Genomic DNA, 20,325 nt, shown 5'->3' on the forward strand with positions numbered 1-20,325 from the left:
CCACTAATAAATGCATCCTTTTAAAGCCTAGCCAGGCTCATGGGCCCGGTTTCCCCGGCGTACATGTTCCCCAGCTGGATGGGATGCCAGTCCATCGCAGCGTTACTCATTTTTGCCTGCTGAGTGGACTGGAGCAACATGAAATGAAGTGTTTTGCCCAAGAACACAGCACGTCGCCCGGTGCAGGAATCGAAACCGCAATCTTACAATCACTAAGCCACGCACCTCCACTGCTGTAATCATAAGAGAACAAAACTTCAGGAAAATCAATTATGACTAATTTATCTTATTTGGTTTAAATATTGTTTGAATGGTTTTGTAAATATGAATTGGTATTTCTGAATAAAAAGACTTTGTGCTAATAATAATAATAATGCTAATGACTGCAAATGTATTTGCATGTGTAGTAATGAAATTATACTTGTCTTAGTTTGAATTTTTATTGTTTCAGATCATTTCTCTTGGTGCTGGGTTTGATTCTGCTTATTTCCGGCTCAAATCTCAGGGACTCTTGGAGAACTGTGTCTTTTATGAGGTAAGGTTTAGAAATTGGTTCAGAATGTACAACTTTTATTTTTGCTATTGATCGAGTGATTCCAATATATGATTCCATTACATTTTAGATCAGTTTTCATTAATAAATCAGAAAATTGCCTCTTTATATTTTGTGTTATTTCACGAGAATTTGGTTGGAATTTATATAGTTGTAGAGACTGGCATCCGGCGCTAAGAGTACCATACGAGTGAGATCGTTGCCAGAGCAACAAGCTGGCCTTCGTGTCGATGGCACGTTAAACACACCATTTGAGCGTGATCGTTACCGCGTCGCCTTACTAGCACTTGTGCTGGTGGCACGTGAAACATTTGAGCGAGGTCGTCGCCAGTGCCGCTGGACTGGTTCCTGTGTGTGCAGGTGGCACATAAAAAGCACCATTTGGGCATGGCTGTTACCAGTACCGCTTGACTGGCCCTCGTGCCAGTGGCATATAAAAGCACTCACTACACTCTCGGAATGGTTGGCGTTAAGAAGGGCATCCAGCTGTAGAAACTCTGCCAAATCAAGATTGGAGCCTGGTGCAGCCATCTGGTTCACCAGACCTCTGTCAAATCGTCCAACCCATGCTAGCATGGAAAGCGGACGTTAAAGGATGATGATGTTGTTATTTTTAAAACATTCAAAGGGATATTGAGGGAGTATTTACTCTTTGATATTCAGATTACTCTGCCAAATGCAATGCTTATTTATTTACATTGTTTTGAAGTAATCATGCATTATCTCACAGCTTTGAGATTTTGATTATTTCATCATCATCATCGTTTAAAGTCTGTTTTCCATGCTAGCATGGGTTTGACGGTTTGAATGGGGTCTGGGGAGCCAGGAGGCTGCACCAGGCTCCAGTCTGATCTGGCAGTGTTTCTACAGCTGGATGCCCTTCCTAACGCCAACCACTCCTTGAGTCTAGTGGGTGCTTTTTACATTCCACCAGCACAGGTGCCAGGAGAGGCTGGCAACAGCCACGATCGGTTGGTGCTTTTTATGAGCCACCGGCACGGAAGCCAGTCACGGCGGCGCTGGCATCGGCCACATTCAGATGGTGCTTTTTATGTGCCACCAGCACAGGTATCACAACTACAATTTCCATTTGATTTTTATTTGATGTTGATGAATTTGCATTTTCAAGTGTAATCTTTCTTTGGATCTAAGTTTCTTGGATATATTTGTAATTCTGTTTCAATGAAATGTTTGGGTAATTTTATAAATTTCTGTATTGGTTTCAATTTTTGAAGTTTAAAACTCAATATATTTCAGGTGGACTTTTTGGATGTTGTCAAAAGGAAAGCTAACTCAATAAGACAAACTAAAGAATTAAAAGAACTACTCATAGAAGACTTTGATGATAAAATCCACTCACCTGAATTGTCTTTGGTTGGTAAGCTAATACTAATTCAATTTCAATATTTTAAACATTTTTAACCATAATTACTAAATAGAAATGAATTTGTGTTCTGTTTTCAAATTTAATTTGCTTAATATTTGAGTTAACTAAAGAATAAATTTATTTGCTTGTTGAGTTATCAAAAACATTTTACTGATAGGAAATTATTTACTATTTAAAGTAAAAGGGAGTAAGAATTCATTACCATTTTGAAGAGAGAATCAGAGGCTTGGATAACACTGGGGTTCTGATTTTTTTGTGGTTGTTGGGATGGCATAATTCTATGGCTATATACTCTTTCTATCACCATAGACTGGGTGTATATTATTACATTCTCTACACCATACAGTTTGTCTGTGACTGAACTAAAAGTTCCTTCCTAATCTATATTAGTTCTTATTACCCTTCACAGTCAGTTACATACAATTATCCATATTTCCTTCATTTGTTTCTTTTCTTTTAAAATGCTTTTTTTTTACAGCTAGATGCCACTCCTTCAGGTGCATTTTATTGTATTGTTGTACATTAGAAAGGTGTCTCTGTAACCTGTATATTTTTATTCAGAGTTATTAACTTTTTAGACAGGCTGTTTGTGATGTGGCTTATAGAGTTCATTTCTTCTTTCTATGTTCCAGACATTCTCATGTTTTAACCAATTCCAACACTAAATTATAAAGATTAATGTTAAATGTTGATTTTATTTATACTATTCTTAAACATTCCTTTGCACTCAACAACTCACTCAAGTTGATATATTCATCTCTTCTTTCTCCATTTTCTGCTAAGCAAAATTACATTTGTTACATTGTTTCTTAATTCTTCTTGTCTGTAGAAGGGGTGACTTTGGTAATAATGATACAATCAATTCTCAAACCTTCCAGCAATTTTGAATTTTCTATATTCAGCTATCACTGCTTTTATGTCATTAATGTGTCAGAAATTATTTTTCATCGTTAGTGATCAATTGGTGAACAATTACAATTTCAGGTGCATTTGTATTGGGTCATCCCATAAATAATGTGGTTTTTTTCATCCTCCTTTTACTTTTCAAAATTAAGATAAATGAAGTTCTTTTTCAATCTAAAATATACTCTCCTTCATTTTCTACAATGCTCTTCCATCTATCCGGTAGACTTGCAAGGCCCCTCTTCCAAAATTCACTTGTCTAAATTCACTTGGCTGTGACGAAAAGTACTCCTCCAGTACTGTTCTGACCTCATCTACAGAAGGTTATCTGTGACTAGACTAAACCTTTCATACCCCACCAAACAGATAACAACACCTTATGTGGGTGAAGACCTTCTGTAGCCTGGGGTGCCAGTGTTTCTCCTTTCCCTATCCAATGTACCTCCAGTACTGTTCTGACCTCATCTTTTCCATCCAAATGATTTTTGAAGACTGTGGAATAAATGATAATCAGATGAGGAAATGTCTGGCAAATATGGTGGTGGGGCATCATTTCCCATTCAAACTGCTCCAACCTTTGGAATATCATCCTCACTGTATGTGGCCGAGCATTATCCTGAATGGAAGAACACCTTTTGTCTTAAAAATCAAAGATAACCTTTTTTCTTCTAGCACTGACTTAAGCTGCTCAAGCTGCTCACAGATCTCCCTTGTTATTGTTTGGTTTGGGTTTCAAAGTTCAAAGTGGACCAAACCTTTCATATCCCACCAAACAAGATCACAACACCTTATGTGGGTGAAGACCTTCTTCAGCCTGGAATACCAGTGTTTCTCCTTTCCCTACCCACCGTCTTCTGCACTTGACATTTTTATAGAGAACCCATTTCTCGTGACCAGTCACTATTCGGTCCAAAAAAGGTTCATTCATGAGATGTGATAGCAGAGAAGAGCACACATTCACTCTGTGTGTGTAATTAGACTTGGAAAATTTGTGAGGAACCCATTGACCCAAGTAAATTAAATGACAGAGAAACTTTATAAAATAAATCTGATAATAATAGATTCAGTTAATCAGTTGTTGAGTCTGTGATGTAAATTGATGCAGTTGAATTATTGTTTGAGTTTTATTTAATTAAATGTCATTACACTGATTGTATTTTTATTATTGCTTTTAGAAATATATTCCAAGGATTATGTGTTGATTGGTGTCGACTTAACCCAGATCAAGCAGTTGGACCAAGTTCTACGTCTGTGCCACATCAACTATACGTGCTCTACATTGATACTTTCTGAATGTGTCCTCACCTACTTACCACCATCTTAGTAAGTCTAATAGATGCTTTCATCTGATTTTGTAGCTCATCATCTCATTCAATTTTTAACCAGTTTAAAGTCTGGAAGAAAGGGGTTGTGGCCATGCTCTTCAGAAACCCTTGAGACTAATGAGATGAACTGCTGCAGGAAAAACCATGCATAAAGAGAGAATTCATCATCATCATCATCATTGTTTAACATCTGCTTTCCATGCTAGCATGGGTTGGACGATTTGACTGAGAGCTGGCGAACCAGATGGCTGCACCAGTCTCCAATCTTGATCTGGCAGAGTTTCTACAGCTGGATGCCCTTCCTAACGTCAACCACTCCGAGAGAGTGTAGTGGGTGCTTTTTATGTGCCACTGGCATGGGGGCCAGTCAGGCGGCACTGGCAATGACCTTGCTCGAATCTTTTACACATGCCACCAGCACAGGTGCCAGTAAGGCGGTGCTGGTAACAATCATCCTTGAACGGTGTCTTTTATGTGCTACCTGCACAGAAGCCAGATAGCCGCTCTGGCAACTATCACAATCGGATGGTGCTTTTAATACCCTACTAGCATGGGGCTCGAGTGCCAGTAAGGTGACACTGGTAACGATTACACTCGAATGGTGCCTTTTAAGTGCCACTGGCACTGAAGCCGGTTAGCCGCTCCAGATGTTATTCCAGGGGAATAACATCATTGAGAGGACAGACAGGGTGTTTGGGTCTGAATAGAGTACAATACTGAGAGTTGAGTGAGTTGGGAGTGCACGAGTAGAAGTGGCATGGGACCAGCCAACTCTGAGCCACACAGGCTACACTAGAAAAAGGTAGGAAGAAAACGGCTGAGAGAGGAAACAGTATGTCTTCGGACCAGAAGCTGGAGAGTTTGAAGTGACTTTATGTCTATCAGTCAAGTATCCTTTCTTTGGATGCTGTCTTGGATGTGTGTGTGTAGCAGTAGCACCATTCCCCGTACCTTAGAGGTTCAGCAAAAAAGACTGGTAGAATAAGTACTAGGCTTACAAAGAATAAGTCCTGGGGTCGATTTGCTAAAGGTGGTGCTCCAGCATGGCCACAGTCAAATGACTGAAACAAGTAAAAGAGTGTATTCTCTTAATATGGAAGAATCTGAATAATTATTGGATTCTGCAAAAATATGTAAATAAAAAAGACATTTTGAAAACTAAAATATGTGCTGGTTTTTAGTTAGTGGTTTTTGCATAATATAACCAGATTTCTTTGTATTTAATTGCTTTTATAATCAAGAATTTTAAAATCTTTAATATTTCACATTTCATATTTATAAATGTTACATAAAAGAGGGATTTCAAATCTTGTTTCTTAATAATTTCCATTTAACTATTTTCCAGTTCACAAGCTGTGATAAAGTGGGCTGTGGACTGTTTTTCTAATGCTGTTTTTATTGATTATGAACAGGTATTTATATCTCTTTCTGAACTGTCATGGCTCAGTGTAGCCTATGAAACTTTTGTGGTCTTTGAATAATATGAACTTTAGACTTTAGGACTTCTATGTCTTACTCAACATTTCATGATTAATTTGTGAACAGTTAAATTTTGTTTCGGCTGATAGTAGTTAACTGGTTCAAAAACAAGGTATTTGTATGTGCTTAAAATCCTTCTTTTGCAACTTTTCTTTGATGCCAGCCATAAAACAACGGAGCAAATAATCCATGGCTGAGAGTTTAGAATTGTGAACATCAAGGCAAACCTACACACATCACATCTGGCACTAAATCTTGTTCTTGGATTGTCCAGTATCCAGTTTATATAAGTTGCTATGTGGTGAAGAGACATTACTAGTTTTGTGGTTTGATATTGAGGAATGATAAATAAAACTATTTAACAGATTTTTATGAAAGTTTTGGTTTGCTCCCACTTTTCTTTTCTGTTTTTCTATCAAATTTAATGCATAAAACACACAAATTATATTAGTTTTTGTTTCTACAACAAAAATTTGCATATTAGTCAATACGCACACATCATCATCATCATTTAGTGTCTGCTTTCCATGCTGGCATGGGTTGGATGGTTTGACTGGAACTGGTAGACTGGGGAACTGTACTAGGTTCCACTCTGATTTGGCTTGGTTTCTATGACTGGATTCCCTTCCTAATGCCAACCACTCCAAGAATGCCACCAGCATGGGTGCCTTTTATGTGTGACCAGCATAAGTGCCTTTTACATGTCACCAGCACTGGCCATGTCTACGATATCCCTTGGCTTGATGAGTCTGCTCAAGCACAGTGAATCACCAAAGGTCTGAATCACTTGTCATTACCTCTCCATGAGACCCGACATTCAAAGATCATGCTTCACCACTTCACCCCATGTCTTCCTGGGTCTACCTCTTCCACAGGTTCCCTTCACACTTAGAGATCGAAACTTCTCTCCGCAGCTGTCTTCATCCTTATGCATCACACGACCATACCAACGCAATCTTCTCTCTTGCACATCACACCTGATGCCTCAACTGCATTATATAACATTTTAGAAATCATATAACAAGTTCTGATGAATAATCAAAGATCTTTGCAGTTATCTGTTTTTTGTTCATCATTATCATCATCATCGTTTAACGTCCGCTTTCCATGCTAGCATGGGTTGGACGATTTTGACTGAGGGCTGGCGAACCAGACGGTCACACCAGGCTCCAATCTTGATCTGGCAGAGTTTCTACAGCTGGATGCCCTTCCTAATGCCAACCACTCCGTGAGTGTAGTGGGTGCTAGAAATCTGTTGACAATGTTCTTGAATGCATTTCAGGCTCTTTTCTTCACTGCTGTCAGTTTTATATCCAGAGTTTTGGATGTAAGCCTCTGCTTCACCTGTCATCCAATGAACTTTGTGTCAGACAGCTACTTAACTGTCATGTGTTACCTACGAAGCTAAGCCCTGCTTTAGCAGGGAAAATAGCCTTATTTGTTGAATTTGTTTATATATTACATATTTGGCATTAGGAAGGGCATCCAGCTATAGAAACTCTGCCAGATCAAGATTGGAGCCTGGTGCGGCCGTCTGGTTCGCCAGTCCTCAGTCAAAATCGTCCAACCCATTCTAGCATAGAAAGCGGACATTAAACAATGATGATGATGATAGTTGTTTTTAATCTGTCAGTAAAATTATTTACCATTCCAGTTCAGTTATTTCCTATGATAATGTGTTTGTTCATTAAAAAACAAACTACATTTAAATAAAAAAATTTACTTGTAGATAAACCCTGATACAGCATTTGGACATTTTATGTGAGTATCTATTAACTTTATTTTCTTAATAATTTTATTATAAATTACTTTTGAAAGTAGAAATAAGACAATCAAATAAAATTTTCAATACAAAAGGATTCAGTGTTCCTTATATACAATCTCTGAAATTATTATTTTTGTGATCATTGCCATTAACTGCAGGGGAAAAATAAATTAAATCTCTTATATTTTGCTGATGAGGATGTCAAATGTAAAGATGTAAGACATTTGGGTACTTAAGAAAATTTAATAGGTTAAATAAAATATATTTTATGAAAAATATTAACAGTAACTGCAACAGTTTTTGCCAATGTAAAGAGATTAAGTAATCAGTACCTTGGAGCCTCCAAGTTACCGAAAGGTATTATTTTGAATCAAATTGACTCTCTAATGAGCTAATTACAATAATTGCAATGTCAAATGAGCTACTATGAATTTTAATTTATTGTTTAAAAAAGTTTGTATTAAGGTAAAAACTGAAATAGATAAGTGAAACGTATTAAATGTGTCATTTCATCATTAAATACTTATTAAATGTTATTGTTTCACAGTGGAACATTTATAAGGAACATATTTAATATGAGCAAAACGCCCCACCCCTCCAATGGACGGTGCTGAGTTGTCAAACATTTAAACCAAATTTTCTCAAAACAACTTGTCCGACCTTTGAGAAACACTGATTTAACCTAAATTTGAGACACCAGCAAAAGAAGAAATAAAGATGGACTTTTTCTTGCAAGACGTGTAGTATCGATTGCAACAGCTGATGTACTTGCACTTACAAATGTACATTTCCATGGCTTTATTGATCGTATTCTCACCTGGAATCGATTTTTGCAATTTTTTCAAGACTTATACACGCCCTGATACTGTTGGTATCTACATATCAAATTTGAGCGCAATCAGATGGAGGATGCCCGAGATCCTAGAAGACAGACAGACAGACAGACAGAATGGATTTTATATAAGAGATGTTGATTGATTAATTCTTCCCTTCAGCTAAGAGTCATTTGCTTGATTTTACTATCATTTTATTATCTGATCAAATAATCCTTTGACTTTTAATTCTTTTAGGCAGAACCATTTTAAGAAGACTGGATCAACTTTGAAATGTATTAATACTTTCCCTAGCTTGCAATCACAAACAGAGAGATTTTTTAGACTGGTGTGTATTATAATGTATTATTGTATCATTAATGAAATTTAATTGCTTTTATAATTTTGATTATCTAGATTAGATTTAACATATTCATGCTATTTTGTTTAACTAAAAAAAATAATTACATAAAATGCATAAAATAATTACAATTATTTGTGCGAGTTTTCTCCATTGCTTGCTGTAAAAAGATATTTTTCATTTCATTTCATCTAGTTTTAGCTCACGAGCTGTGGCCATGCTGGGGCACCACCATTTGGTGTTGCTACATGATTTTACTTTACGAATGCTTTTTAGCAATTGACATTTGGTGCATGAGAGAGTTTGATGCAGCTGCCCTCATCTGCACCTCCTGTCGTGAAGTTGGTTCATCTGGGACACCTGACAGGAAGAGGCCCAGCTTTATTTTAAAGACATCTGCATCCACCCCATGCAGGTCTCTCAGGTCCTTTGGGAGGATATTGAAGAGCTGTGGGCCTCTGAAGCCCAGGCTATCACAGTATCTTGTCCTACATCTTGATGGCAAATTTGGAGTCCCTGGCACTATGCAGTGGCGCCCAGTTCTGGCATTTGTGTAACTCTCAATGCCAAAGTTTATGTATATTTTGAACTGGTGGATGCAATTTATATTGCAAAAGCATAAGAATTTAGTTTTTTTTTTTCATATGCTTTTCAAGGTTAGTTAAGACTATAATGGTAAATGTGAAAACTAAGGTAAAGATAGGCAGTGGAATTTAAGAAGTTACCTTTATAACTTTATGGCTTTATTAAGTATAATGAAACACCATTTTTGTATATTTAGTTTGGTTTCTGGTTAATTAAAATTGTGTTTTGAAATTTCGCTTTGTATAGGGTTGGGAAGTGTATAGATGCTGGGATATGAACGACATCTTCTTTAATCTGGTTTCAATGACGGAGAAAGAAGACATTGAACGAAAAGAGTTATTTGATGAATTTGAAGGATGGCATTTGGTTTGCAGTCACTACACAATTATTTGGGCCAGTATTGGTTCTCCGAATAGCTATTGTCACGAAGTTCATCGTGAGTCCTTTTTACCATTCAATTTGTTTTTTTTACTTTTGTTAATGCTGTTTTAAAATTGTTATATTTATTTCATTGCAATCATCATCATCATCATCATCATTTAACGTCTGCTTTCCATGCTGGCATGGGTTGGATGGATGGACGGTTTTTATCACAAAGTCTTTAAATAACGAGTTATTGAACAAATCATATTAGTTTACTAGGCAATAATAGAATTTAAAAAGTTCATTGAAACACTAAAACTTGCCTCCAGTAACAACCTCATTGATTTCTGCATCTTCACACTGTTTTGATCACAGATGAAAATAATATAATTTAGTTTACATTATTTATATTTGATGGATAATAGTCCTCATCTTGTTTGTTGTTAACACAACATTTCGGCTGATATACCCTCCAGCCTTCATCAGGTGTCCTGAGGAAATTTTGAACCTGGGTTCTCATTCCTAACGTATTTTTCGATGTTATTATAATTATTCAGGTCACTACCTGGAATTGAACTCGGAATCTTAGGGTTAGTAGCCCGCACTCTTAACCACTATGCCATATGCCCAGGCATATGGTGTAGTGGTTAAGAGCGTGGCTATTAACCCCAAGATTCTGAGTTCGATTCCAGGCAGTGACCTGAATAATAATAATAATAATAATAATAATAATAATAACATTGAAAAAAGCCTTAGGAATGAGAACCCAGGCTCGAAATTTCCCCAAAACACCTGATGAAGGCTGGAGGATATATCAGCTGAAACGCTGTATTAATAACAAACAAGATGAGGACAAATATCTGTCAAATGTAAATAATGTACATAATTCCTCATCTCTTAAATATGGAACAATATAATTTAGAGCTACAAATATTAATTAAAGTGTAATTAAATTCACCCTTTTAACTTAAAGATTTTTTAGAATTTGTTAACAATAGCAATTTATGTATCTAGATCAGTAGTTTTTAATCATCTCTCTATATATAAATGTCTGTGTGTGTGCATGTCCTTTATACAAATCCACAATTTTTCAGTTGAGGGCTCACACTTTCTATGGTCATTCAAAACCGTCCAAGGGTGGTTGTGCACATCTTTACATTTCCCCAGTCAACCCGCAAAGCCATTAAAAAATCAATAGAAGTGACTTTTTTGTGAATTTTCTATCCCAAACCCAATCAAAATGCCTGAAACTTGATACGCCAATTGAATGCCAGCTAGCTGTATGTGATTGGTCGGAGATTTGGACAGTACTCGCGTGTATGTGCGCACGCACGCAGCTGTATATGCATGCACTAGCACTATGACCTGGTGTTGCTGGGTCATAGTGCTAGTATATCTACTAAATCATATTCCGTGCTTTTATGTACAACTACAGTTTCCACAAAACCAATGATAATTAACAGCTATCTTAATTGCTCCTGCTACTAGCATGTTAACCTCTATGAAACACAGATCTTTCACATCTTATCTTTTATTTCATCTCTGTTGTCAAGATTACTTTCTCTATTCAACTTCACTGTGAAAGGCGATATCAGCAAATATGTAGATTGCTCTCTCTCTCTCTCTCTCTCTACCACTCACATCTCATCTGGACATCAGCAGCAAAGATTTTCAGTTGGTCTACTTAAAAAAAAATTTTTTTACTCATTTTTCCAAATACATATTCTCTGAACTCCTCCCACCACCACCAACTCTCCCTGTATTAAGGACATCTGTTTCACTTCACCCTTTTTTTAACTCATCATTCTTGGTAACTTTGGTGTTTCAAATTCTTCATGTCTCTTATACTTATGCTTCATTGATGTTGCTATTGCAGAAACCAAATCTTTTACAAGGCTTCTTTATAAAAGTTATTTCCATCCCTAGCGAGGTCATGCAAACTGACACCCATGTTGGTGGCACATAAAAGCACCTATTACACTCACAGAGTGGTTGGCATTAGGAAGGGCATCCAGCTGTAGAAACCATGCCAAATCAGACTAGAGTCTGGTGCAGCCTTCCAGAACAAGATTTAGCTTCGGAGTCAATAAATTAAGTACCAGTTACGCACTGGGGTAGATGTAATTGACTTAATCTCTTTGTCTGTCCTTGTTTGTCCCTTCTATGTTTAGCCCCTTGTGAGTAATAAAGAAATAAGAATAGGTTGCCATTTATGGCTGCTTCTAGCATATTTGAGATGTTAGAAATGGTGGTGGTGGTCAGATGTTGGCGAGATCACAAGGTTGCACTTCTTGAACATGGGACACATTATCATGTCTTGTTATAGATTATTATAGATCGTTTTATGTGAGTATAGAGGCTAACTCTGTATCAGATAATATGAAAGAAATTTGGACAGTTATGAGGCAGTGGTCAGACTGTTCACTGGTGGCTGAGACAAAGATGAGCAGGTTCCTGAGGTGAACAAAAAAATTAATTGTTTTTAGTAGAGTCAGAAATAATTTGGATTATAGATTGTAACCAGAATAGCTGATCGTTAAAGATTGATGATAAAAGGTTTTTGTTTTGGAGAGAGATAAGATATATAGCTTGCATGTTAGCAGTAGATGATGGGTACACTAAGACTGGACTGAAGTCTGTGGGTAGTGCCAGAGGTGTATGTTCAAGGTTGCTTCAGATATTTCAACAAATCATTACAGAGGGATAGAGAAGGTTAAATGCGTATTTTAATGAATACAATTCATCTAATATTATTTTAATTTCAAAATTGTTGTTATCAAAGGATAAGAAATTTTATTAAATACTGTTTAGTAAATGGTTTTATATATTGTAAATGGTTTTTCTATTTCAGAAAAAATTGACACTGTTTACCGAAGTGCTACAATTGCAACAAAACAGACCCAGATTAACGAAAGAGCTATACAATTGTTGAATTCATCAGAGACAATTATGAGATTTGGACATTCATGTGCTGTAATTCCTTCAGGGTTGTTGGTCATATATGGAGGATTTGGAATGGAAAATTCACATCATCAGCGACTGTCTAATATTTCAATAGTTGAACTGAAATCTTGGGAAACGGTGAAGATTTCAACATCAAAATTTGAAAAACAAACAGAAGGTTTTTATCAGTTTGTCAATATGTAAAAGTAAAAAAAAATGATATTTTAAGATTTTCATTAAGTTTGGTGTTAATGAACTAATTGGAATATTTTAAAGTATATTTTGAAGATGGTGTATTTAGGATTAAATGCTTGTTTTAACATTCTTGGTGTTAGATTCCTTTAGTATTTGTGATATTAAAAGTTGAAATAATGTTAAATTTTCTTTTTGCAGTGGCTCGTATGTATCACACAAGTATTGTGATATCTCCTAACACAATTTTCTTATTTGGTGGAAGAACATCTCCTCGCAAAGCTTGCCAAGATGCCATTTTAATAAACCTTGAAGAACTAACAGATAGCTCCAGTGATCTTGGTTCTACAACTGCTACTCATGATGAAGACGAGCAAATATTGGAGCCCCTGAAATTTGATTTAAGATCAAGTTCTTATAATATGACATTTAGGAAAGTAAAAATGTACGGAGAACAACCTTGTGCCAGATGGCGGCACACAGCTACAGCATTCCAGAAAAATGGTAATTATCAAATTAGAAATTCATTCAAATTCATTTTGAAATTAACTCTGTTAGTATCAACATTGTTCATTTTAAACATTTTGGGGGATGAGTAATCATTAATCGTTTAACATTTAAACTGGCCATCATCATCATCATCATCATCGTTTAACGTCCGTTCTCCATGCTAGCATGGGTTGGACGGTTCGACCGGGGATCTGGGAAGCCAGGAGGCTGCACCAGGCTCCAGTCTTATCTGGCAATGTTTCTACAGCTGGATGCCCTCCCTAACGCCAACCACTCCGTGAGTGTAGTGGGTGCTTTTTATGTGCCACCTACATAGGTGCCAGGCGAGGCTGGCAATGGCCACAGTCGGATTGGTGCATTTTACGTGCCACCGGCACGGAAGCCAGTTGAGGCGGCGCTGGCATTGGCCACGATTCGGATTGTGCTTTTTACGTACCACCAGTCCGGGGGTCCTGGCATCTGCCGGGTGCCAGTCATAGGATTGGTTCAATTTCGATTTCGACCAAAATAATCTACCTGTGTTATCTTCAAACTGACCAGACCCAGCCTTTCACATTTACCCTACAATATTATTCTAAAAAATAAGCAATAGGTGCAGGAGTGGCTGTGTGGTAAGTAGCTTGCTTACCAATCACATGGTTCCGGGTTCAGTCCCACTGCGTGGCATCTTGGGCAAGTGTCTTCTGCTATAGCCCCGGGCCAACCAATGCCTTGTGAGTGGATTTGGTAGATGGAAACTGAAAGAAGCCTGTCGTATATATGTATATATATATGTGTATGTGTTTATGTGTCTGTGTTTGTCCCCCTAGCATTGCTTGACAACCGATGCTGGTGTGTTTACATACCCGTCACTTAGCGGTTCAGCAAAAGTGGACCGATAGAATAAGTACTGGGCTTACAAAGAATAAGTCCCAGGGTCGATTTGCTCGACTAAAGGCGGTGCTCCAGCATGGTCGCAGTCAAATGACTGAAACAAGTAAAAGAGTAATCATGTCATTGAAATTTCAAAGCTACAACGTAATGCATGACTAATTCATATCAATGTGAATTAGGTTTGACAGAGAAACCCAAATGCTAAAGGGTTAAAATCAGCCCTAGTTCTTACCTCATCAACTCCAGATGTCAACATACGGAAAGTCGCACAACCAAATAACACAAATTCTATTTGGTGCTCTACTGATTCCAGTGTCAACTGACTCCTTAAATGTTAGCATTTATTTATATCAGTTTTGTCTTGCACAATGTATAAAGTGTGGCATTATAAAGTGTAGGTGATGTTTTTGGAAAGGGTTGAAATGTTCTCAATGCAGGAAGAGGTACGGTTAAAGAGTTGCTGGTGGTTGAAGGAGTCTGGATAGTAATGGAGGAAGTGGATGTATTTAAGGGATGATGGAGGGAGAGGGAGATGCACTTTGAATTAAATACAATGATAAAGAAGGGGAGTGTCCGAAATCTTGCCCAAACATTTGAAAATCTAAAGATTGCACAGAAACTTTTTTTTCATTCAAACATGCCCAGAACTTCTTAGTTTTACTAACTTTTTGAAGAATTAAAATTAAAATTGCAAAAGTTTGAACATTTATTATTGGAGAAAAGATTTTTTTATCCGTAACTGGAAGATTCTTTTTCATTGAAAGGTCATCCACAGATGATTATATACGGAGGACGAACAGAACAACATATTCCCCTTGATGATTGTTATATTTTAGATTTAAATTCCTGGCATTGGTCGAAGGTTTGTAATGAGTTTTATATTTTTTGCATAGATTAGGGTGGTGGAGGTGGTAAGAACAGAAGCCTACCATTTAGGTTTTTTCCAATTTAATTCCTTATTTTACCAAGTTAAAATTTCCAATATTGTTTGTATTTTACTTTTTGGGTATAAAATGGATATAATAATTTTTTATTTCTTGTTTAGATTTTGGGTCCCTCATTTTATCAGTGGGATTCGGATGTCTCTCACATTCCTTTGATTAGCATATTCCAAATGTTTAGTGAAGATTATGTTTTGATTTTATCCTCTTGAAATATATTTTTTTTGGAGTAAAGATTATTTGCCAACATAACATGGCAGTCCTGGTTTAGGACGAATGTTGCTGTAATTTAGCCCCAGGAGACATCGTCTCCAGTTGGTTGTATGACACGATCTGTGTCCTTATATTTTCGAACAAGGGAATTTAGCACCCCCACTCAACTCAAAACAATATCTGTGTATCACAATTTTTGGGTTATTTCCCTTCATCAACCCAGAATAATTGCTGCCAAATTCTTATTCAAAATATATAGTTTTCAAAGTGACAACTAGTCACTGATCTATGAATTAGAATTACTATTTGTAAATCTCACAACAGAAATCGCGATACACAGATATTGTTTTGAGCTGAGTGGGGGTGCTAGATTCCCTTGTTTGAAAATATAAGGACACAGATCATATCATATAGCCAGCTGGAGATGATGTCTCCTGGGGTTAAATTACAGCAACATTTGTCCTAAACCAGGACTGCCATGTTATGTTGGCAAACAATCTTTACTCCAAAGTACTGTTGCTGAATATCTCTCGTTGTGAGATTTACAAATAGTAATTTTCTAATATTTTTATTTGCCTGTATTTAATGTAATGTTTAAATTTGTGAGCAGAGTTTAAATTTATAAATTTACTTTCATTTTCTTTGTCAAACAAAACAAAAAAAGTAAAAGCAAAAATCATATGATTTTTATGTTTTTGTGTAAATACATTGGGATGTGTTGAATAATTGGTCTGAGAAGAGATGGGCCATTGTTTCCAAAGCTATTTTATGTAGATACGTTTGTGGAACAATAACCGAGAGACTCACAAGGTGTTATATGTTTGTCTGCCACAAAGAGAATTCTAATGTTTCAAGCCAGTCTACTTACTCTATCTGCTGTGATGCATATTGGTAGAACTAAGTTAGAATGCAGAGTCTACATCGGATGTAAATAGTTTTACCATTTCCTTCAGCCTACACATCACTCCCATTATTTCCTTCTCAATTAAATCATTAATAAATGTAACTTGTACAACACTGTAAATTTTGAAGAGACAGCAATAAGCTTAATATTTGCTTAGAATTCTTTAACTCATAATACTTGCTTAATGTTGCTGTTGCTGTTGAGCGAACGGTCTTCGTCCCAGAGCTCACAAGATGGGAGAAGTCCGAAACGTGGTCCTTTGCTATTTGTAAGACCCACAGATGAGAAAGCAGGTCAACCCCCGACACCGAGAGCATCGACAGATGGATGAATGCGCATCCGGGCTCAGCGGTTGCGTAGGAAGTCGGGGACAAGAAACAGGAAGAAAGGATGAGAGAAAGTTGGAGCGAAAGAGTACAACAGGAGTCGCCACCACTCCCTGCAGGAGCCTCGTGGAGCTTTTGGTGTTTTCGCTTAATAAACACACACAACGCCTGGTCTGGGAATCGAAACCGCAATCCTCCGACCGCGAGTCCGCTGCCCTAACCATAATGTTGCTGTCTCTTGGAAAGCTACTGACTTTGTGAACCATGTGTTTAGATGGTATCCTTAGATATTCAAATAAGAATAACAGTATTTGGTACAAGATATTTCCTTAAAGGAAATGTGGTAACAATTTACATATCAGGTGTAGGAGTGGTTTTGTGGTAAGTAGCTTGCTTACAAACCACATGGTTCCGGATTCAGTCACACTGCGTGGCATCTTGGGCAAGTGTCCTCTACTATAGCCTCGGGCCGACCAAAGCCTTGTGAGTGGATTTGGTAGACAGAAACTGAAAGAAGCCCATTGTATATATGTATATATACATGCATGTGTGTGTATATGTTTGTGTGTCTGTGTTTGTCCCCTCAACATCGCTTGACAACCGATGCTGGTGTGTTTACGTCACCGTAACTTAGCGGTTTGGCAAAAGAGACCGATAAAATAAATACTAGGTTTACAGAGAGTAAATCCTGGGGTCGATTTGCTCAACTAAAGGTGGTGCTCCAGCATGGCCACCGTCAAATGACTGAAACAAGTAAAAGAGTATATCTTACCTACTGAAATGTGCTTTTGGCCATAAACTGAAATATAAAAGACAGACTTGGTTATAATATTTCTAGTTCATAAATTCCTCACTATTAAAATATTTATTAGATATTAAATATTTATCAATTTTCTTTCTACTGAAGGTTGATCCATGTGGTAGTAAACCAATGGGGCTGCATAGTCATACCAGTTGCTTATGGAAGAACAGGTGGCTGGTATTAGCTGGTGGACTTACAAAACAGTTGACACCCTCCAAGGATATATATCTACTTGATTTATATACATTTCAATTGAAGGCTCTAGACGTTTCTGGTGTATTATATCCACGGTAACTATAACTTTTAATATTTTTAATTTTTAAAGGCGGTGAGCTGGCAGAATCGTTAGCATACCAGGTGAAATACTTAGCGGTATTTCGTCTGCCGCTATGTTCTGAGTTCAAATTTCACCGAGGTCCTCTTTGCCTTTCATCCTTTCAGGGTCGATTAAATATAATCAACTTAATCCATTTGTCTGTTCTTGTTTGTCCCCTCTGTGTGTAGCCCTTTGTGGGCAGTAAAGAAGTACTAATCGTTAGTACTCCGGGCAAAATGCTTAGTGGTATTTCGTCTGCCACTATGTTCTCAGTTCAAATTCCGCCGAGGTCAACTTTGCCTTTCATCCTTTTGGGGTCGATTAAATAAGTACCAAGTTACGCAATGGAGTTGATTTAATCAACTTAATCCCTTTGTTTGTCCATTCTATGTTTAGTCCCTTGTGGGCAATAAAGAAATAAATATATTTTAAAATTGATTCATTTATTCCCAACAGAATATTTAATTTATTTTATTGTTTTCTCTGTTATTACAAAACTAAGAAGTCATAGTTACATTTAAGGAGTTATTGAAGTTTTCCAGGGTAAAAGAGAAACTTACTTTTATCAAATATTGAGGGAAAAAAAAAGAAAAAAGTGAAATAATATCCTAATATGATGGGCCTCACAGGTGCAATGTCATTTTAAAACGGGTCTTAAAATGACCTCAGCAATGCTGATGCAACAATGAGGTGATGCAACTTAAGTTGGGAGTTTTTCCTGACTGCTGTAATGGTAGAAAACAAATGAAATTTATAAATGAGTTTAATCATTTAAATGTATTCTATTGAGACCCCCTTTGGTCATGACACTGACTGTGAGATTGCACCTAGAAAGTTACCCTCCCAGGCACAAGTCCGGGCAAGATTGTTTATGGAAGACCAGCAGTCGCCCAAGCATACCGGCCTCCCCTCTACACACCACTGATGTTATCCAAGGGAAAGGCAAAGGGGCCGATACAGCTTGGCACCTGTGATGTTGCAACTCATTTCTACAGCTGAGTGAACTGGAGCAACGTGAAATAAAGTGTCTTGCTCAAGAACACAACACGCAGCCTTTGTCCGGGATTCGAACTCACAACCTCACAATCGTAAGCTCGACGCTCTAACCACTGAGCCATGTGCCTTCAATGTACCATATGTAATTAAATACAGCAACATAGTTTGAATATAGACACAAGTTGTGCAGACAATATTTCATAATGGCTGAGGTTAATGACTTAGGTTAATAAAGTATTCAGCTGAATACTTTTCTTTTGTTTAAACAATTTATTGCTGTATTGTTGCTTTTAAAGAAACATTTAGACTTCCATTTTTTGCTTTTATTTTCCAGATATTCTCATACAGCTCATGTTATTGGTGATAACCTCTTTCTTGTTGGTGGGGTAAATCTGGAACATTTCTCACCAGGAATTGCTGTTGTTAATCTTCAATCTGGAGAGTCACAAGAATTTGCTTTAACGGTTAGTCAATACATTTTGAAATCTTGAATACGTTTTTTAATATTTATTTTTGCTGATTAAGTCAAAGGACAACCAAATGAAACTACAAGAGAAATGTTTGTGTCTCACAATTGAAAATACCTGATTCTTAGAATAATCTTTGTTCTAAATCCAAAAGAGTGGGTAACATTTGTCAGGTCAATTCTTCTGTGACATGCAATTTAATTCTTAAAAAACCCATACAATTACAGGGTGAGCACAAATAGCTCAAAACTGGTCTGGTGACCCACCATCGCTGGAGGATGGTGGGGGGTTCACTCCCCTGCTTGCAATATATATTGGGTGCAGATATATATTGGAGGCGTCCTCTGGGATTAAAAATGGTAGTAACATTGGTTCTTACAGAATAGCCATGATGAAGTGGCAATTAACATTACTTTTCAGTATTGTTACTACTCTCATCTCATATGGTTACACGTAACCAGCCCACTTATGCGTACCTTTTCCTTCTTTGGTCACTAAACTCTGCTTGCAAAGACCTGTTGAGGCAAGTGAAATCAAAATCAAATTCGATGACTGGCATCCGTACTAGCGGGGTACAAAGAGCACCATACGAGGGTGATCGTTGACAGAGCGTATGGTGCTCTTTGTACCCCGCTAGTACGGATGCCAGTCGTCGAATTTGATTTTGATTTTGATTTTGATTTCACTTGCCTCAACAGGTCTTCGCAAGCAGAGTTTAGTGACCAAGGAAGGAAAAGGTACGCATAAGCGGGCTGGTTACGCTCCTGGCATGGGCCACAGGTTATGGTCTCATTTGGCTTGCTGGGTCTTCGCAAGCACAGCATATTTCCAAAAGTCTCGGTCGCTAGTCATTTCTTTGGTGAGGCCTAATGTTTGAAGGTCGTGCTTCACCACTTCATCCCAGGTCTACCTCTCCACAGGTTCCCTCAACCGCTAGGGTGTGGCACTTTTTCACACAGCCATCCTCATCCATTCTTGCCACATGACCATACCAGCGCAGTCGTCTCTCTTGCACACCACATCTGATGCTCCTTAGGTCCAACTTTTCTCTCAATGTACTTACACTCTGTCGAGTATGCACACTGACATTACACATCCATCGGATCATACTGGCTTCATTCCTTGCGAGCTTACGCATGTCCTCAACAGTCACGGCCCATGTTTCACTGCCATGTAGCATGGCCGTTCGTACCCATGTGTCATACAGTCTACCTTTTACTCTGAGCAAGAGGCCCTTTGTCGCCAGCAGAGGTAAGAGCTCTCTGAACTTTGCCCAGGCTATTCTTATTCTAGCAGCTACACTTTCAGC

The 20,325-nt window shown here is 37.6% G+C and overlaps 1 protein-coding gene across 3 annotated transcripts in view; it reads left to right on the top strand.

Moving 5' to 3' along the window:
- LOC115216487 (tRNA wybutosine-synthesizing protein 4) overlaps positions 1-20,325 on the top strand; it is a 39,263-nt gene that overhangs the window by 17,791 nt on the left and 1,147 nt on the right. For all 3 annotated transcript variants that reach the window (XM_036506267.1, XM_029785907.2, XM_036506268.1), the window contains exons 4-15: positions 452-535; positions 1,811-1,931; positions 4,019-4,166; positions 5,514-5,580; positions 7,377-7,408; positions 8,483-8,573; positions 9,417-9,606; positions 12,385-12,654; positions 12,870-13,172; positions 14,816-14,913; positions 17,343-17,527; positions 18,884-19,013. In XM_036506267.1, the coding sequence (XP_036362160.1) occupies positions 452-535; positions 1,811-1,931; positions 4,019-4,166; positions 5,514-5,580; positions 7,377-7,408; positions 8,483-8,573; positions 9,417-9,606; positions 12,385-12,654; positions 12,870-13,172; positions 14,816-14,913; positions 17,343-17,527; positions 18,884-19,013 (1,719 nt within the window). The remainder of the gene's footprint in view (positions 1-451; positions 536-1,810; positions 1,932-4,018; positions 4,167-5,513; positions 5,581-7,376; positions 7,409-8,482; positions 8,574-9,416; positions 9,607-12,384; positions 12,655-12,869; positions 13,173-14,815; positions 14,914-17,342; positions 17,528-18,883; positions 19,014-20,325) is intronic.

Source organism: Octopus sinensis, linkage group LG10 (genome assembly GCF_006345805.1).
Source record: "Octopus sinensis linkage group LG10, ASM634580v1, whole genome shotgun sequence".
Classification (NCBI taxonomy): domain Eukaryota; kingdom Metazoa; phylum Mollusca; class Cephalopoda; order Octopoda; family Octopodidae; genus Octopus; species Octopus sinensis.